The sequence below is a fragment of the Netta rufina genome, assembly GCF_964035555.1.
Source record: "Netta rufina genome assembly, chromosome: 1".
NCBI lineage: Eukaryota > Metazoa > Chordata > Aves > Anseriformes > Anatidae > Netta > Netta rufina.
In genome coordinates this window covers 93,055,337-93,075,210 of record NC_140123.1, presented here as the reverse complement: position 1 = coordinate 93,075,210, position 19,874 = coordinate 93,055,337, and the positions used below count along the sequence as shown (strand labels likewise).

Sequence of the window (19,874 nt, the reverse complement as noted above, 5' to 3'; positions counted from 1 at the left end):
TATCTTCCTCCCAAGCTGTAGAAACCAGTGTCTGAGGTATCGGGGAAAGCGTCCTTCTGCAAAAGGAAGAGAGCAGAGCAGGACCAAGGCCCGTGCCACCCTGCGGTTTTACCAGCGTGACCATGCAGAGACTGTGAGAGAAAAGGATGAAAAATTGAAGCTGCCGTTAAAGGCATGGCTACCTGAGTTGTAAATACAAACAATGGGGGGGAAAGGGGTTCTCTGAGAATCGTGCTACTGCAAGGTCCCCAGATCTCTGGTGAGACCCTGGTGGTGCGAAGTCACTGTGAAGCAGCGTGGCAGTGACTCAAGTTCAGAAGCTGGCAGGTAAGTGTTACTCAGTTCCTCAGTTGTTTAATGTTGAGGAGTTTGAGTACTTCCTTCACCTTGTCTGTTTTCAGTGAAATTGCTTACATGGATTCTAAGCTTGTTTTCCAGCCCTTAAAAAAAAAAAAAAAAACAGCAGCAGAAAATCAACCCCAGAAGCTCAAGCGCATACAGGTAAGCCTGACTTTGAAGAATGTTCTTAACTCTTTGTTAAGATTCAACAACACACAATGTGGAAAAGGTGCCTTAATATGAGTTCAAATTTTGCCTTGTGGTAAGTAGAAACAGGTTGGGATATATACTGGTGGCATTATCGTAACTTTCACTAAGTAGAAGTTGTGAGAATGTGCTGTTCATAAAAGAAATGCTGTTTTCACAATATGCAAGTCAAAAGCCTTTAAATTTCTAGGGGTTTTAGCTTCAAGGAGATAACTTGAGAGAAAGAAATTATTGTTGGATATCTCCCCCGACCCCTCCGTAGACTGGCTCCCTGAAGGAAAAGCATGAAAGGCGTAGATGTTAATATATGTAGTTTCTGAGGTAAGGTCAGGGGAAGATGTGTTTTCCCCCTTGTTCACTCTCCCTTTCTTCTCCACCAGGAGAGCTATGGTAGCTTTCCAAAACTTGGACTATCCTTGGGATGTTCAGACCAGCATGTTCTTATTGTTATGTCTCCTGAATGCACTTCAGGATTTGTCTAAGGTTAAGCAACTACTTAAGAGTGTCATCCAGAGATCTGTCCTGAGGCAGGATAGTTCTGAGTGGCAGGGAGAGTGGGAGGAGCTGAAGGCAGGTATCTTTATTGACTTGAAGAGGCTTTAATCTATTCCAGTATTGTGGTTTAACCCAACCAGCATCACACAGCCAATCGCTCACCCTTCCCCCCCTCCCTCTCTGGGATGGGTGAGAGAAACAGGAAAGCGAAGCCTGTGAGTTGAGACAGAGACAGTTTATTAAGACAGAATAATAATAGTACTACTAGTAACCATGTGTACAAAACAAGTGATGCACAATGAAATTGCTCACCACCCACTGACTGATGCCTAGCTGATGCCGGGCCCCCATCCCGGCTAGCCACCCCTATATGTTGTTTAGCACAATGTCAGAGGGTATGGAATAACTCTTTGGCCAGTTTGGGTCAGCTGTCCCAGGTCTGTCCCCTCCCAGCTCTTGCTGCACCCCCAGCCTGCCTGCTGGCAGGACAGAGTGAGAAGCTAAGAAGTTCTTGGCTTGGTGTAAGCACGGCTCTGCAACATCAGTGTGTTATCAACACAACATCCTAATCCAGAACATAGCACCCTACCAGCTACTAGGAGGAAAATTAACTCTGTCCTAACTGAAACCAGGACAGTTTGCAACAAGGCAATAAGAATTTATTGCAAGAACAGGGTTTTCTGATCAGCATGGTGCAATATAGACAAGGATGTGCATAATTGCTTTCAATTCAAGTACTGTCTAGTTTTTCAGGACATGTAATTGTGATGGATGTTTAAACTGTGAACATTAACTATTCTTCATTTTCTACACCAAAACAATAAATAGCTTTTTTCTTTCCTTCCAGAGGCTTAAAAGTAATTAATGCTTAGACCTTAACTCATTTGTCTGTGTCTGTTTGTTTTTTAAGAAATTCAATATCATTTAATAAGAAATGTGGGTTATTGTAGAGTCCGAGCATCTGCACTGACAGTTTATACATGAATATCAGCACATGTAATTGTTATAGTTGGCAGGTAAAATAAACTACTTTTTATGACTAAACAATACTTTGTATTGTGATTGTTCAGCTTCTTTATTTTTATGCACCCAGCACAGTTCTGAAGTATTCTGCATGAGAATACAGAACATGGAGAATACACAAAATGGAGCACAGGAAGTTCTGCTCCAATGTGCAAAACTTCTTCATGGTGAGGGTGACAAAGCACTGGAACAGGCTGCCCAGCGAGGTTGTGGAGTCTCCTTCTCCGGAGATATTTAAGGCCTGTCTGGATGCCTACCTGGGCAGCCTACTCTAAGGAACCTGCTTTGGCAGGGGGGTTGGACCCAATGATCTTTCGAGGTCCCTTCCAACTCCTTCAGTTCTGTGATTACTTACGTTTCCTTTGGTGAAGCTTTTTTTAAACATATACTTACCACTAACTTCAGCTTTCCATAGTCTCACTGAGAATATTTTTTATTGGTGTATACTTTAAATGTTCTCTAGACTGTTTTATAGTGATTTTTAACTGCTGATATATTTGCATAAAGTTTTCTGGTTTGCTTATATTCTTTTTTGTTGATTACCTTGAATCCACCATTTTCCCACACTATCACAGAATCATACAGAATTGTTTACATCCAGACTTGGCTGTTGACTGTGTGGGATTGCGCATGATAGGGACCTGCAGGCCTACTGACTGTACTGACAGCAGCAGTTCCAGAGAACAGACTACAGATACCCTAGGCAGGGACATATCACAGTATCCATCTTTAAGAGGGGGATTTTCCTCTTCCTTTCATGTTGTCATTCCCCTTCCTTTTCTCTTCTGAGAAGTTTAGGTCACTATTAAAGATAAGTGGATTTGGACCTATAATGTACTGAGCTATTGCTGCTAGTACTAAGGAAATTTTTCCTGCCAACATTTTATATCTGGATGAAGTGCAGTTTTTGTTTCGTTTTCTCTGTGACCTCTACAAGTCCAGACTTGGTACAATAATCTTACAGTGCCTTAAAAGCTCTCCCTCTGTTTTAAAGCACTAAATTATTGTAACTCATCCTAGCATGACCAAAAATACATTGTCAGCCGTTTGTGGATAAGCAGAAAACTTTTAAATAGCTATGGGTACTGGAGTTACACACATGCTAATTTATTAGCCAAGTGGGGTGGATGCAGAAAACAACTCAGGGAATACAGCTGCTCAAATAGCAAGCAGTAACTTGCTCTGCTGTCACTTTATAGTGCTAGTGACTGCCCATAAACATTCTCCATGGACAGTGGCTTTTATGATGATAAAAGATTAACATATAAGCATTGTGCACATATACACATCTGCTCTGTTTAGCGTCTGCAGCAGTAATTTGTTTTGTGAATAGATGTCCTATGCTGCTTCTCACCAAAGGGTCTTACAGTCTCACAAGTATCTAGAGTGAAGATTGTTTTAGGGTTTTTTTCGAAGCTTTCAAATTACAGAATGAATCGCTACAGAATTAACAGAAATAATATTTTGAAAGTGTTCTGCATTCTACATCTTTGATTAATTACTAATCATTTAATTGCTATTATTATTAATTACTAATCATATAATTAATGGCAGTGGCCATGATAGGTGCCAAGGGTAGGGCTTGCATCTGGAATGGCGAGTGGGTCCTAATGGGATCCTACTCTGCATTTTGGCCGGTGCACAGCTACCATCTGCTGGAACACCAGATAGACCTAAGGCATTGCCTGTCCCAGCTCCCTGCTCCATTCACTTGTCTCCTGTCAGTGTCCCCAGAGAGCAAAGTTTAGCACCTGCCCCTCTCTTTGCCTCAAGAAGAAGCTGCAGGCTGCCATGAGGCCTCCCGTCATTCTCCTCTTCTCCAGGATGAACAAACCAAGGGACCTCAGCTGCTCCTCATACATCTGTGGTAGTTTTGCCCTGCTACAGCTCAATTTCACCAGAACAGCTTTCTCACTCCCCTTCCTCAAAGGAAAAAAGGGAGAAAATATGATGGAAAGGGCTCAAGAGTTGAGATAAGGAAAGGGAAAAACACTCAACCATTATCATCACAGGCAAAATAGACTCAGTGTAGCGAGATCAATATAATTTCGTGCCTATCACTAGCAGACTAGAGCAGTGAGAAATTAAAGCACACTAAAAACACCTTCCATCCACCCACCATCTCTTACGTCCTCCCCCCAAGCAGTGCAGGGGATTGGGGAATGGGGGCTGCAGTCAATGCCTGATGCTTGATCTCCACCGCTCCCTCAGGGTCCCTCCCTGTCCCTGCTCCCTGTGGGGTCCCTGCCACGGGATGCCGTCCTTCTCAAACTGAGCCTGTGGGGGCTGCCCACAGGCAGCTGCTCCTCAAGCACTGCTCCCACACGGCTCCATCCCACGGGGTCCATCCCCCAGGAGCAAACTGCTCCAGCATGGGGCCCCCACGGGTGGGCTGCAGCTCCCCCCAGACCTCCTGCTCCTGCGGGGGCTCTCCATGGGCCACAGCCTGCTCCAGGCCACATCCACCTGCTCCACCAGGGGCTCCTCCACCCATGGCGGGGCTGCAGCGTGGAGATCTGCTCCATGTGGGACCCATGGGCTGCAGGGGGACAGCCTGCTCCACCAGGGGCCTCTCCACAGCCCGCAGGGGAACTGCTGCTGCTGCCTGCCTGGAGCACCTCCTGCCCTCCTGCTGCACTGACCTGGAGGCTACAGGGCTGGGTCTTCTCAAGGTGTTATCACTCCTCTCTCCTAGCTGCTATTGGATACGTTTTTTCCCCATTCTTAACTCTGCTCTCCCAGAGGCCCAACCAGTGTCACTTCCTGGCTCAGCTCTGGCCAGCAGTGGGTCCCTTTTGGAGCTGGCTGGAGCTAGTGCTGCTCTGGCATGGGGCAGCTGCTGGGCTTTGTTCACACAGGCCACCCCTGCAGCCCCCCTGCTACCAAAACCTCGCCACATAAACCCAATGCACCCTCTTGCCCTCTAGACCCTTCACCAAAATTAACTGTTTCACTTTGAGATTTGGGGCAAAACAACTTCTCAGATAGACTGCTGGATGGCATGAGCATTGCTTCGGACTCTGCAGGTAAGCTGTTTTCTTTCTGCAGGAAATTTGAGCACTATCTCTTATGCAGCTGTATGATCATGTTGGGGGCATTATCTTTTCTGGAGCGGAGCCACGGTTGTACTCTACGAGCGCAAAAGGCAGTTTGCTTCACCAATAAATCCTCTTCCTCCTACTCTCACGTGCCCTCAACAAGCGGCCTCAGCTAATACCGGTGTCTGGCCTTTCATCGCCCCTGCCTAGGAGGTGAGGGGAGACCTCCATGTCTCCCAGCCCTCCCCGACACCAGCTAACGGGGCAGTCGTAGCAAGGCTTCGCGGCTCCCTCGGAAAATGGCAGCGGCGGCAGCTCCTGCCCTGCCCGGCAGCGCTTCGGGGCCGGGGCAGCCCTAAGCTCGGGGCAGCGGCGCAACCCCCGGCAAGCCTCCTGCTTTCTTTCCGGGGAGAAGAAATAAAAATCGCCCAGGGCTGCGGGCTACGGGGCGGTGCGGACAGGTGGCCGCTCCCCTTCCCGAGCCGCCGCCCTGGCGGCTGCCCAGCCAGTGCCCAGCCCCTGAGGGAGAGAAGGCGGAGGAGGAGGAGCTGCTGCGCGGGACGGCGGCGGGCAGGGGGGCAGGCGACCAACCCATCCCCGTCCCGAATAATGTGGCTGAACCGGCAAAGTGAGTAGCAGCCCGGCGGCAGCTCGCCCTGCCGGGTGAGGAGCGGGTGCGGGGGCTGCCGGCGCCTCGTCCTGCCCTGCGCCCTCCCCAGGTGGGTCCTGAGGCAGCGCCAGCCCCCTGCGGGCAGGGCGGGATGGCCGCCACAGCCCCCTGAGGGCAGCCAGGGTCTGGGTTGCCCCTGCGCCGGGGAAAGGGGGCTTGGTTTCTCCTCCGTTTCTCTTTTCTTCCTCCTCAAAGTTTGTGGGGATTCGGGTGCAGGAGGTAGGTAACTGGCCCTGCGAAACACCACCCACACAGGGCGCCCCTCGTTTTCCCGCAGCGCTCGGCTTTGCTCGGGTTGCAGTCACCTGAATTGCAAGCCCCTGGCCAACACTACAGCAAATCGACACCAAGACTCGTAGGTCAGAAGAACTGAGGCGATTTTTCCCCCTTTTAAAACTCTGCCTTGTAGAGGTGGGTATGTATGAGTGAGGTATGGCAGCGTGAACATTTGGTCAGCTAAACACGGAAAGGAATGTATTGCACTTAAATTGCTGCCAGGGTACAAGCGAGCTGCTGATGGAGGAAGGGAAGTGAGACCTGCCAGCAAGTGGGATGACTGATCTTTCCCTGTGCTTTCTCACATGCCCTTCCTTACCGCCATTTGGATCGCCCATGCCTTCTCATCCACTGGGTGCCCCTCTGCCCTTTCGTCTATCAGACACTAAGTATTGCTCAATATCCCTGAGTGGCTGATCCCTCTCCTTGAACAGGTGGCAGGAGGAAAACCTGTGTCACCTGTTAACTGCTGACAACATGCCTCTCTGTGGTATGTGAAACCCATACTGGTCTTTCTTTCTGAATGTAATACTGATGAGGATCCACAACCTCTGACCCAATAGATTCCTTCAGTGCAGTCCCTCACTGGCTTCTGAATCCAAGAAAACAAAACCAGAAGTTCGTTGGCAATGTTTTACAGCAGTTTTGTGAACTGAATACAAACTGTGCTGGAGAGTTGATAAATGTATCAACCATCCTGCTATCTGTTGTGGACAGAAGACAGCAGGACATAAGCAAACCAGGGGGCTTCTGGAGTGTGTTGATAACTTCCTTCTCCACATGACAGAGGAGCCAACAAGGCAAGGTGTTACACTGGACCTCATTCTCACGAAGAAGGAGGGGCTTGTGGGGAATGTTTATGTCAAGGGCAGCCTTGGCTGCAGTGACCATGAAATTCAACAAGGCCAAGTGCCGGGTCCTGCACCTGGGGCACAATAACCCCAAGCAGAGCTACAGGCTGGGAGAGGAATGGTTGGAGAGCTGCCACGCAGAGAAGGACCTGGGAGTGATGGTGGATAGTCGGCTGAATATGAGCCAGCAGTGTGCTCAGGTGGCCAAGAAGGCCAACGGCATCCTGGCTTGTATCAGGAACAGTGTGACCAGCAGGGCTAGGGAGGTGATCGTCCCCCTGTACTCAGCTCTGGTGAGGGCGCACCTCGAGTACTGTGTTCAGTTTTGGGCCCCTCGCTACAAGAAGGACATGGAGGTGCTTGAGCAGGTGCAGAGAAGGGCGACGAAGCTGGTGAGGGGCCTGGAGAACAAGTCCTACGAGGAGCGGCTGAGGGAGCTGGGCTTGTTCAGCCTGGAGAAGAGGAGGCTCAGGGGCGACCTTATCGCTCTCTATAGGTACCTCAAGGGAGGCTGTAGCGAGGTGGGGGTTGGCCTGTTCTCCCACGTGCCTGGTGACAGGACGAGGGGGAATGGGCTTAAGTTGAGCCAGGGGAGTTTTAGGTTAGATGTTAGGAAGAACTTCTTCACTGAAAGGGTTGTGAGGCACTGGAACAGGCTGCCCAGGGAAGTGGTGTGGAGTCACCATCCCTGGAAGTCTTCAAAAGACGTTTAGACGTAGAGCTTAGGGATATGGTTTAGTGGAGGGCTGTTAGCGTTAGGTTGGAGGTTGGACTCGATGACCTTGAGGTCTCTTCCAACCTAGAAAATTCTGTGATTCTGTGAAATCGTGGAATGCAAGATGCTTAAGGCAGTGAGGAGGGCATACAACAAGCTTACTATGCTGGATTTCAGGAGTGCAGACTTTGGCCTCTTTGGGGATCTGCTTGGTAGAGTACCATTGGACAAAGTTCTGGAGGGAAACAGGTTAATATTGAAGGATTACCTCTTCCAAACTGAGGAACAGTGCATCCCAACAAAGAGGAAGTCAGGCAGAAATACCAGGAGGCCCACAAGGATGAACAAGGAGCTCCAGGCCAAGGTCAAACACAAAAAGGAAGCATACAGATGGTGAAAGCAAGGACAAGTAATCTGGGAGGAGTACAGAGAAGTTGTCCAAGCATGCAGGGATCAAGTGAGGAAAGCTAAAGCCCTGATAGAATTAAATCTGGCCGGGGACAAGCAGGGCAGAAAGAAATGCTTCTGTAAGTGAGTCAGGGATAAAAGGAAGACTAGGGAAAATGTAGGCCCTCTCCTGAAGGAAACAGGAGACCTGGCACCCAGGATATGGAGAAGGCTGAGGTACTCAATGATTTTTTTGCAAGTACTCTAGAAGCCACACAGGCCAAGTCACAGAAGGCAAAGGCAAGGACAGGGAGAATGAAGAACCACCCACTGTAGAAGATCAGGTTCAAGACCACCTAAGGAACCTGAAGCTGCATAGGTCCATAGGACCTGATGAGATGCACCCATGGGTCCCGAGGGAACTGGCAGATGAAGTTGCTAAGACACTGTCTGTCATATTTGAGAAGTTGTGGCTGTCAGGTGGAGTTCCTGCTGACTAGAAGAGGGGAAACATAACCCCCATTTTCAAAAAGGGAGAAAAGGAAGACCCAGGGAACTACAGGCCAGTCAGTCTCACCTCTGTGCCTAGCAAGATCATGGAGCAAATCCTCCTGGAAACTATGCTAAGACACATGGAAAATAGGAGATGACTGGCAACAGACAGTATGGCATTACTAAGGGCAAATCATGCCTGAGAAACTGGGTGGCCATCTATGATGGGGTTACAGCATTGATGGACAGAGGAAAACCAACTGGTATCATCTACCTGTACTTGTGCAAAGCATTTGATACTGTCCCCCATGATATCCTTGTCTCTAAATTGCAGAGACATGGATTTGATGGATGGACCACTTGGTAGGCAAGGAATTGGCTGGATGGTCACACTCAAATAGAGCTGTTAGTGGCTCAATGTCCAGGTAGAGATCAGTTGACAAGTAGTGTTCTTCAGGGGTCACTGTTGGGACCAGCACTGTTCAACATCTTTGTCTGTGACATGGACAGTGAAATACAGAGCAGCAAGTTTGAGGGTGACACCAAGCTGTGTGGTGCAGTCAACATGCTGGAGGGAAGAGATGCCATCCAGAGCGAGCTGAGCAGGCTCAAGAGGTGGGCTTGTGCAAACCTCATGGAGTTCAACAAGGCCAAGTGCAAGGTCCTAAATGTGGGCTGGGTCAATCCCAAGCACAAATACAAGCTGGGTGTGAGAGCAGCCCTGAGGAGAACGACCTGGGGGTGTTGGTGAATGAAAAACTGAACTTGAGCCAGCAATATGTGCTTGCAGCCCAGAAAGACAACCGTATCCTGGGCTGCATCAAAAGAAGCGTGGCCAGCAGGCCAAGGGAGGTGATTGTACCCCTCTGCTCTGGGTCTCCCTCTGAGACCCCACCTGGAGTGCTGCGTTCAACATGAGAAGGATGTGGACCTGTTGGAGCGAGTCCAGAGGAGGGGGCTGGAGCACCTCTCTTGTGAATACAGGCTGGGGGAGTTGGGGTTGTTCAGCCTGGAGATGAGAAGGCTCTGGGGAGACATTATAGCAACCTGCCAGGGTTGTGGAGGGGATCTGCAGGAAAGCTGGGGAGGGACTTTTTACAAGAGCATATAATGATAGGACAAGGAACAATGGCTTTAAACTAAAAGAGAGTAGGTTTAGATTAGATATAAGGAAGAAATTCTTCACTGTGAGGGCGGTGAGGCCCTGGCACAGGCTGCCCAGAGAAGCTGTGGGTGCCCCATCCCTGGAGGGGCTCAAGGCCAGGCTGGATGGGGCTTTGGGCAGCCTGGGCTGGTGGGAGGTGTCCCTGCCCAAGGCAGGGGGATGGAACTGGATGGTCTTTAATGTCCCTTCCACCCAAAACCATTCCTTAAGGTACCTCCTGATCCAACCATTCTGTGGTTCTGTGCTTCCTCTTTGAGATTCAAGGGCAAAAGTACCGCAGTTTTACCTCAGTTGTTAATGATGACTGTGTCAGAGAGAAATTGTTACTGCTAGTATAAAGAACATTCAGTTTTTGTGGCTCTCCTTACTAATGTTCAGTGTTAACTTTACCAATTAGTATTTTCTGTATTTTCTGTATTTTGTTTTTCATGTGTGGGTTTTTGTTTGGTTTGTTTGTTTGTTTGTTTTTTTTTAGGTACGATACAGGAATAATGTCACATAAAATACAGTATAGGGAATAGCTAGAGAGTTCAAATACTTGCAGAACAATAGATTTCTTTATGGGGGGTTATAAACTGAACTTGAGGCAGTAATTTCTACTTAAGAAGTCAAACTTCCTTCTGACATGAATAAAAAGAAGCAGAGCCACCAGAATGTGTGTATTGGACCAGATGTCTCTTCTGCAGTACAGTACGCAGACCAGTTAGGCAGCCAACGGAAGGTGGTAAGACCTGCAGAACAAGACTTGAAGAGAAGAAGTGAACAACTTGGCTTTATTCCAGAGAGGGCAAAAACAGGGAAGCGGCAGAAATCATAAAATTTGTAGAGGGCTGTTCCAGGAAGAAAAGAAACGTCCTCTTAAGTGTAAGCAATTACAAGGAAGATTACGGCTAGGCAATATATACTGGCAGGTTGGCAAAGTGAACTTCCTGGATATTCTTGGCCGATGGTTTTATTAAACTAGATGTTCAGGACTGCAAAACTCAGAATTTTCAACTTTCCGTTTAAGGGACCATTATGTTTCGGGACGTGTAAAGACCAGGAAGTATCTCACGACCTCAAAACCTCGGTGTTTTGCAGTTCTGGTGCCCTGATGATGCAGTTGTTCTTGTCAGCCTTCTGATGTGATGGGTTGGCTCCCAGCTCCCCTGTTGCTGACTTTACTCTCTTTGCCCTAATGGAGGAGAAAGGGCAGGTAGGGAAGCCTGAGTGAAAACAGAGCCTGTCCTGCAAAATGCTGCCGATAGTACCTGGACAGGCTGGAGAAATGGGCTGACGGGAACCTCATGAAGTTCAACAAGGAGAAGTGCAGAGTCCTACGCCTGGGGAGGAACAACCCCAGGCAGGACATGCTGGGGGACACCCAGCTGGAAAGCAGCTCCACAGAAAAGGACCTAGGAGTCCTGATGGACACCAGGTTGGACATGAGTCTGCATGTGCCCTTGGTGCTAAGAAGGATAATGGTATTCTTGGCTGCATTAGGCTGATCATGTCAGCAGGTGAGTGGGAGGTGATCCTTGCCTCTACTCAGCATTGGCGAGGCCACACCTGGAGTGCTTGGTCCAGTTCTGGGCCCCCAGTACAAGAGAGCTATGGGCAGACTGGAGAGAGTTCAATGAGGGGCCACCGAGGTGATGAAGGGGCAGGAGCACCTTTCCTGTGAGGAGAGGCTGAGAGAGCCGGGACTGTTCAGCCTGGAGAAGGGAAGGCTCAGGGGGATCTCATCAATGTCCATAAATACCCAAAGGGAGAGAGCAAAGAGGACGGAGCCAGGCACTTTTCTGTGGTGCCCAGCGCCAGGACAAGAGGCAGCGGGCGCAAAGTGGAGCCCAGGAGGCTCCCTCTGAGCAGCAGGCAGCACTTCTGTGCTGTGCGGGTGAGGAGCCCTGGCACAGGCTGCCCAGAGAGCTGTGGGGGCTCCTCCTTGGGATCTCCAAAAGCCGCCTGGGCCTGGCCCCGAGCAGCCTGCTCTGGGTGGACCCGCTTGGGCAGGGCTTGGAGCAGGTGGCTTCCAGGGGTCCCTTCCCACCTCACACATCCCACGATGCTGCGTTTCTGGAGAATGATCCCTGACTCTGAGGCACCCCGTGCCCACATTTCCCGACGAAGTGCTGCACAGACACTCACCAACAGGCGTTCAAGGGGTGCGCTCGTTCAGCCTTTGCTCCTGAGGGAACCAACTCTCAAAGAGTGCAGGTGGTTGCTGCCCAGGTGATCAGGCAGCACAAGCCTCCTCCCCACAGCCTCTTGAGCTGCGTGCAGTCAGGCTCCACAAAGTGTGGTTTTGCTGTGGAAAAAAACCAAAGTGTGTTTTTTGCTCCCGCTGCCTGTTGCTCAGTGTCTTCTCCGTGTCCAGTGTGCTCAGCCCTGCAGCACCCAGCGACTCGGCCGGGCAGGTACCCCGGTCCTCCACCTGTCCCCAGTGAGAGCACATCTGCAGCAGGAAATCCCTCCTGTGCCAGGCTTGACAGGGCTCTGTGGTCATCAGGAGGTGCCTCACAATTGTCTTCAAGGCATGGGGGGAAAAAAGCCTTCACCTGTCAGCATACAGGCTTAGGTCTGCCAACTTTTGAGGTGGAAGCTGTGGTGCCTGGCTGTGAGCCTGAGAACTTAATCTCTGCCAGAGCACAGCTCTCCAGCCCAACAGTGCTGCTGGTGAAGAAGGTTTCCTGAGCCTGCTTGATGCCTGAGTCATCTAGATCCAGATCCCATGTGTCAGCAAAGCCGTCATTGTCTTCTACCTCTGGGGGTGAAGGGAGCTCCCTGCTTGGTCAGTGCAGGTGTTTAAACCCTTCCTGTAGCATCTGCCTATTGCACAAAACCAGCAGTAAATGCATACTACCTGTATAGTCGTGTGTGGTATCTGGTACTTACTTTTCAGAGTCAAATTCTGCTAGGACTGAGTTGAACTTCATGTTTCTTTGCAGTATTACTGTTGTGGATTGAGGGGATTGGGGGGGGGTATTTCTCCTTGATGATCGAGCTTTAGAAATGAAATGGGTTGTCAGAGATGGGAATGCAACAAACTCTCTATTGCTGCATCTCTGAAGGCCATTTTTGCAGCAATGCCAGAAAAAATACATTATTTTGTGTGTTGCTATGAGTATATCTTTATGTCTTTGTGGTTTTCTCTTTCTTCTTGGCAGATATTGTGAAGTTCTCAGGGCTTCTGTTGGCATCACTGTTGGCTTGGTACATGGGATACTTATTTGCTGTTCTTTTATCCGAAGACTCAATGTCAACATCTATCGTTTATCTTCAAGACATTGGAAAGAAACCAGTGTTGAAGGGTATATAATTGTATTTCCTTTTTTTTTTTTTCTTTTACCTAACATTCAGTGTAAATGACAAATGGCTTTTTAACTAGTATACTATTGTAAGAACGAGATGGCTGTGTAAAGTTAATTAATTAGTGCAAGTCTGAACTTCCTTAGACACTATCTTTGATGAAAGATAAAGTCAGCCTATATTTAGCAGTATGCAAATGCAAAGAATTGACTAGTAATATAACAGTGCTTTATTTGTTTTCATGTAATCATGTGCAAAGCTCCAGCAGCAGCTTTGGTTCTATCACACGTATTTTAGAGTAACTAACCAGACTGTGACGTAGTTCTCATTTTTCTTCCTCTGATCTAACTGCGTGGTTTAATTTGTACATTTTTCTCGTTGTATGACTATGTTCTTGTGTGAAAAATATTTAAAATTAGAATTATAACTATTTACTTGAAGCTATCATTAGCCCTCATTTACTGTTAAATGAAACAACAGAATAATTAGTATGGTCTGATTTGAATCGAGTATATGGGACCTTTTTTTATCTAAATAAGCTTACTTTTGGTTCCAACAGCTGTTTGAAAGCCAACGATAACCTAAAGCCAGGCAAATCTATGATAATGTTGGCAGGATACTGAAAAACTGGCAGGATTGGCCTCCATATATATTGTTTGAGATCAGTAGGTTGACATTAAGTGGTTCTTTCCATGTAGAAATTTTTTATGTGGCATTCAAGAAAACATTTTCTTATGTTTGTTGTTGTAGCTCCAGCTCCCAAAAGGCAAAAATGTGATCACTGGTCTCCCTGCTTACCTGATAGCTATGCCTATCGGGTTCGTAGTGGTGGTGGCACAGGAAATCTGGCTAAAATCTGTTTTGAGGATGAGCTGTAAGTACCAGCCTGACTATAAATATAAGCAAGTGCTTTGTAGTATGAAGAAAGGTGTTCCATTTTGGTACGCTATCAGCAAGTAGGCTCCTACCAAGGGAAAGAAAAGGTTTCTTTCTTCAAAAAGATATGCAAAAAATAAGAAGGCCACTGTTGTATCTTCCCTTTTAAGTGCTAGTAAGTATGCTGTAAGACTCTTAGGAGCATGTGAGTTCTCCCCTTCTGTTCCAATTCTGAATTATTGTCTCCTTATGTCTGTCTGAGGTTTCACTTTTTATGGTACTTTTTGTGCAGCATGCCTCATGGGGTCCATCTTAAATACAACATCTCTGCTTCCTTCATTCAAATGGGCTTTGCGATGATGATTCAAATCAAGACAATCCATCTCTCCATGGAACTCTGGCCTAAAATAAAAGCTTAAAAATGGTGATATAGGGACTAAAGATAACTTGGAGATAGCTTGAATATATACTTATAAACACCTTTTTTTAAGTTGTCTTAAATTTTTCTCTACTTCCTATGTGTTCTACTTTTTTTGAATAGAACATTTTTGTCATATGGGTGACTGTAACAATACTGTTTTCACTGAAGGGTGTGTTTTCCACTTGTGGACCTTGTAATTTCTGTGTAGTATACTTCCCTTTGCCCTGTCTCCTAGGTGTTCGAATGGCTTTCTTTTATTAGCTCTGACTGACTCATAATTTTTTATTGTTAAGTATAATGCGCAAGATTTTTAAGCCATAACTCTTGTTTACTACAAACTCCTGAATTAAATAACTGAAGAAAACAAGAATACCAAGAAGTGACTTAGCATTGGTGAATCTGACTTTGGATCAGAGCCTCTGGAAGGATGAATTTTACTGATACTATGTTTATTTCAATTCCAGGATTATAAGTGAAGAGAAGGGTAATGTTGGAAGAGGTATAAACATTGCCATCGTGAATTGTAAGTAAGAGAAAAAAATGTTGGAGACATTTTATAATGGAATAAATTTTAAATGTTGGGATTTTTTTAGTAGGTAGTATGGAAGAAAAGGAAGACAATTGCAAACTTGATTTGTGTTAAATATAAGAAAAAATACTGCATGAGTAGTAGTATTCTGGATAAACAAAAGAAACGTTCATAATCAATATAAGAAAATAACAAATGTGCATACAGAAGAGGTATATGTGTATTTTGTCAGAAAAAATTACTGCTGCTTAAGTAACATAGCAAAATATCTGTGACCTCCAGCAGTAACACTCAATTTTCAGGTTCTGTCCTTGTTTTAAAGCATATCTACTGCTCTACAGATGGGGCAAACCATAACTGAGAATTGCAGTTCTGCTGCAAGGTACAAATTCCTTTTCCAGAGAAATTCAAGACTTGGAAAGAGAAATTCAAGGCTTGATTAAAATTAAACTGCCATTATATGTCTTTGCTCATAGGAGGAGCAGAAGCTGTAGTTTGTTCCAGATCTGGATGAACCATTTTAATTTAGATGAATGGGTATGGTGATGAGGTTGGGACTATGAAGTGTGATGTATTTTTTCCAGTTAACTACTGCATGTTTTCTCGTTTCCAGTGAGGAATCTTAAAAGTTTTACTGGTTATAATAGGTAAACAGTTAACAGTGAGCTTTCAGCATAGAGACGTAGATGCCTTTGCATCCATCTTGAATGAGGAAGTTCTATATCAAATTTTACACATTTTAAAAGACTGAAAAAGCACTTCCTTCATCACATACATAGTCATTTTAGCTACCCATCCATCTCCCCCTGCAGGTAAATCTGTCCAGTGTCTCAAAGTAATTTGTAGTGAAACATATTTTCTGCATGTCCTCTAATTAAATCAGTCAAATTAGTGAGTGTGTCCAATAAATTTCTTGTAGCATCCACATTCATATTTTATTTCAAAATTTCTCTTTTTTTTCTGAATGAATGTGCTCTTTTGTAAGAAGGAAGACAGAGCTATTAAGCCCAAGTTACAAACAGAGAAAGAGAAAAAGAGTTGTGTGGACCTCCACTGTCCATACTATAGTCCTATCCCTTTCCTGAGTGATCTCCACTTAGAAGAAGCCCAGTTCTAGGATCTTGTTTCACTAGTGACAGATTTTACCACCTTCTCTCCTTGTCAGTGTGATAAACCTGACATTTAGAGCCCTGTGATTGGAAGAATTTTCCTCCAGTATTTTACCATGTGTGGATCAAAGATATGCTATAAAGAAATCAGGAACTGTTGGATCTTATGATAAGAAATAAGTTGACGGTATAATAAATAGAAAAATACCTTTCACATAGCAGGGGTATAGGATAACCAAAGTAAATTAGCTCAGTTGACATGAATTTAGAAATTTGAAAAGTATTTCCAATTGTACATGTGTTCCAAAAACAAAAATAACCATCTCAACAGCAGCATAACCAACTATGAATATTGACCATAATGTTTTGGAATGACTAATTGTTTGCATGCCCAATTTTTGTTATGATAATGAAGTCTGTGTGTTGAGTTTCTGTCCACTGAGATTCAAATAGTATGAGAGCCTGCACATCTGAATCAGGGCACCAAATAGGCCCATTCACATACACCCAGGCTTAGCCAGTTTGCCAATGTATGGCCGTGACCTAGCGTTGTATGTGTGTATATATAAGACCATGAAAGTGCACAATAAACTGTATTACTTCCTTAAAATAAAAAGTAATAAAAATGTTTTAATCATTAATGATGATTCAGATTCAGTCTGCAAGTGACTTCCTTTAGTTGAAAGGAGAATTCATTTATTTCCAGTGTGATTTTCTTTGACAATTTGCAGGTCTGTGCTGTAATAGAAGTGATTTCTGAACAATTTTTTTCAGCTGACTGTTGCCACAGGCAGAGACTATACAAAACAAAATATTATACCCAAATCTTAAACTTACATTTTTCTATATTCCTTCCAATTTAAAATTCAAACAAAAGGTAACTCAGAAGCACAATAATACTGAAAACTGGAGATGCCTTGCCTTAGCTGAAACTGCTGCGTATGCTGACTAAATGTAATAATTCTTGCTTATATTTCCTTTTTTTCTTAATTACAGATAAAACAGGAAAAGTGATATCAGCAAAATTTTTTGACATGTGGGAAGGAGGTAGGAAAAAGCACAGTAGAGCTTTTGTTAATGTTTTAGCGTTAAGTAAAGACATATTACATATTTATCCTGCTTTTTAAATGACTGTCTCGTTGAAAGGGATCAGCTAGAAGCTAACAGCTGTTGTTTTTGTTAGGATATGCTGTGGCCAGGTCTCCTGACAAAAAATTTTGCCTTAAAAACTGTGTTTCTCCTGTTGGTTGAGTTGGTTAATGTTTATTGTAATTAATTGTCCTTTTTTTCTCTCTATTTTTTCAGTCTGGTAAGGATAGCACTTTTGCAGATACCACATCCAGATGTGGTATCTCAGTCAGCAAATTCAATTTTCTGCTATATTTTGTTCTATTCTGGTTGTAAAATCATCATACAAAATATGCTAGTCTGTCTCTTAGTATCCTTCAATGTATCTAGAAGGAAGATCTACTTTAAGAATACCTTTCAATACATTTTCCAGACTTCGAATGATACAAATTTCCTTACTAACTAGTAAGGAGAAACAGAATGCTGTGAGGCACTGGCAGTTGATTCTTTGACCACTTAAGAATGCTTATGGCCATGCACATACATGCATGTACATGCATGCATAGAAATCACACTTGGTCTAATCATGGGGCTACAGTTTTATATACAGTATGTAGACGGCCATGTCCCCAGTGTTCCTGTTACACAAGATGCTTATTTTCTGTAGAATAGAATGTATGCCTAGCAATTACAAAGCCAATAAATAGCTTAGTGCTGCAAATAAGCAGCCCCTCTTAATGAAAACAGGCATACAATGGGGTGTGTTACTTAGCTCTACAATTAGCACAGTAGTTAGCACACAAAAATAAAGGCACAGAATATCAGTGACTTCTGCTGGACTATTCCATGTTTTCCCTGCTTTTGTTATATGAGGTAAACATAAGAAACCATCTATACATTTGTGTATAAATGTTTTATTTTTCAGAGGTTCAGAAGTATCTTTACTGGGAACTGTAGATCTAACTTTGCTCTCCTAGTCTTCAGGGAGAGCTAGCAGCTTTCTCCATCTTTCAGAATTAGACAGGTCCTCTGCCTGCAAAGAGAATAATTGCCTAATTAGGTCTCATTTTGAATAGACAAGGCCAAAAAGCGAAGAGAATTTGAAAGCAATAGAAAGTAGGTGGAATTTGTTATGTGTGTATATAAGGGAGAAATGAATAATTAGCCATGTAATTAATTCAACAGAGCACTCAGGAGAGCTGGCGACTTTCATCAAAAATGCACCACAAGGGTCCCTGCTTTTGATGGTGACTCATGACGATGGAAGCACCCGGTAAGCAAATAATTCATTTTGAGAGAATAGAGAGATAGAGCAGCACATAGTCTGACAATCACTCTTTTGAAATGGTGTAAAGGAATGATTTATTTCATCATGTAGTCAGGGTTGTTCTCTCATTGCTTCTCTTTAGGTTTTGATTTCATATGCATTCAGTGCTTGTCCATATCATGTATGTTGATGCTTCCAAAGATGGAAGGAGTGTGTTAAACTTGTTTAAAAACAACGGTTATTCTCATAAAGGGCCGTGCTATTACCTCTGGGTCACATTCTTCTGTTAAGAAGCTATCTACAGTTCTAATTGGAATGTATGTAGTTAGCATTCCTTTTTACATCTTAACCTGATTCTTCAAGTCCTTTCAAATTGTATGTTATTTTGTTCTGAAGTGATGATATCATAATTAAACAGGAACAATCTTAATCATTTGGTTGATAAACAGTTGATGCCCTTGTCCATATTTAAAAAGGGATGAAATATCAAACAGTATTTGAGACAAAATTTACTTCCATTGTGCTGTTACAAACAAGTTGTATTAACATCAGGGAAGCAGAGAGGAATATATAATTTTGTTCTGTAAGTTTAATGGCATGCTACTAAGATAGCACTCGGGAAGTTTTAAACTTCTTATTATTGCTTCTGCTGACCTACTGACATAAACCATGAAGCCACTGTGTTCTTTTTCAGGTTGTTTATGTCATGCATTTTTAATATGTTTTCTCTAAATTTTCCTAGGTTACGAAGTGATGCCAAAACATTAATAGAAGCCCTGGGAAGTAAAGAAATACAGAATATGAAGTTCAGGTCAAGCTGGGCTTTTATAGCTGCCAAAGGTTTCAAGCTGCCAGATGATATCCAAAGAGAAAAGGTCAGGTTAATTTTATTTTCACTTTGTATTTGTCTGTATATCACGTATAACCTTCAGGTGCAGATTTCATGGAGCATCTGTCTTAACTGTAGTCTGTTCAGTAAGCCTCAGTTGTACAAATCAAGTTCTCTAATGTGTCATCATTCTTTGCTTTTAATCTGGGCCACGTACACTACTGGCTTCTACCACTGCAGCATTAAATCATGTTGAGACTTTTTTTTCTGTAGACAAATTTCAGAAGTGACCGATGATTCTAGATAGTCTCAGTTTTGGAACGTCCAATCTGACATGCTGTATAGAATCTTGCATTTTCTTCTAAAAGGACAAATTCCAAGGACTTCCTAAAAATGATGACTGCTTTTATATCAAAACTGAGCAGTCTCAAATTGGCTGTCCATGAACAGCAATCCCTGCATCAAAAAAAAAAAAAAAAACTTTTTTGAATAACTTGTCCTCAGGCTTCAGGAAGTCTAAAAATACCATTTTTATATCAGATTTGTGTTTACATCTGTGACCTTGTTGTATTTGTTTTCTATAAGCCCATAAGTGCTTATCTGTATGACAGAAATGAGATTTAACAAACTTAATTTGTAAATGATAAACCAAGTATTGATGATGATGATAAAGATTGTTATTACTTTAAAACAGATAAACCACTCTGATGAAGACAAGAACAGATACAGTGGCTGGCCAGCTGAAATTGTGATAGAGGGCTGTATCCCAAGGAACTTGATCTGAACAAATGTGTCCCTCATCAATAAAGATATTTCTATATTTTTATAA

At 44.4% G+C, this 19,874-nt stretch overlaps 1 protein-coding gene across 1 annotated transcript; it reads left to right on the top strand.

Moving 5' to 3' along the window:
• Nucleotides 1-5,711: 5,711 nt before the first annotated feature.
• Nucleotides 5,712-19,829, top strand: FAM3B (FAM3 metabolism regulating signaling molecule B; the record flags this gene model as incomplete). Its single annotated transcript, XM_084306274.1, has 8 exons — nt 5,712-5,730; nt 12,805-12,948; nt 13,697-13,820; nt 14,708-14,766; nt 16,878-16,928; nt 18,135-18,222; nt 18,959-19,091; nt 19,740-19,829. The coding sequence occupies 8 exons, from the start codon at nt 5,712-5,714 to the stop codon at nt 19,827-19,829; spliced, it is 708 nt and encodes a 235-aa protein (XP_084162400.1).
• Between the last annotated feature and the right edge of the window lie 45 nt (nt 19,830-19,874).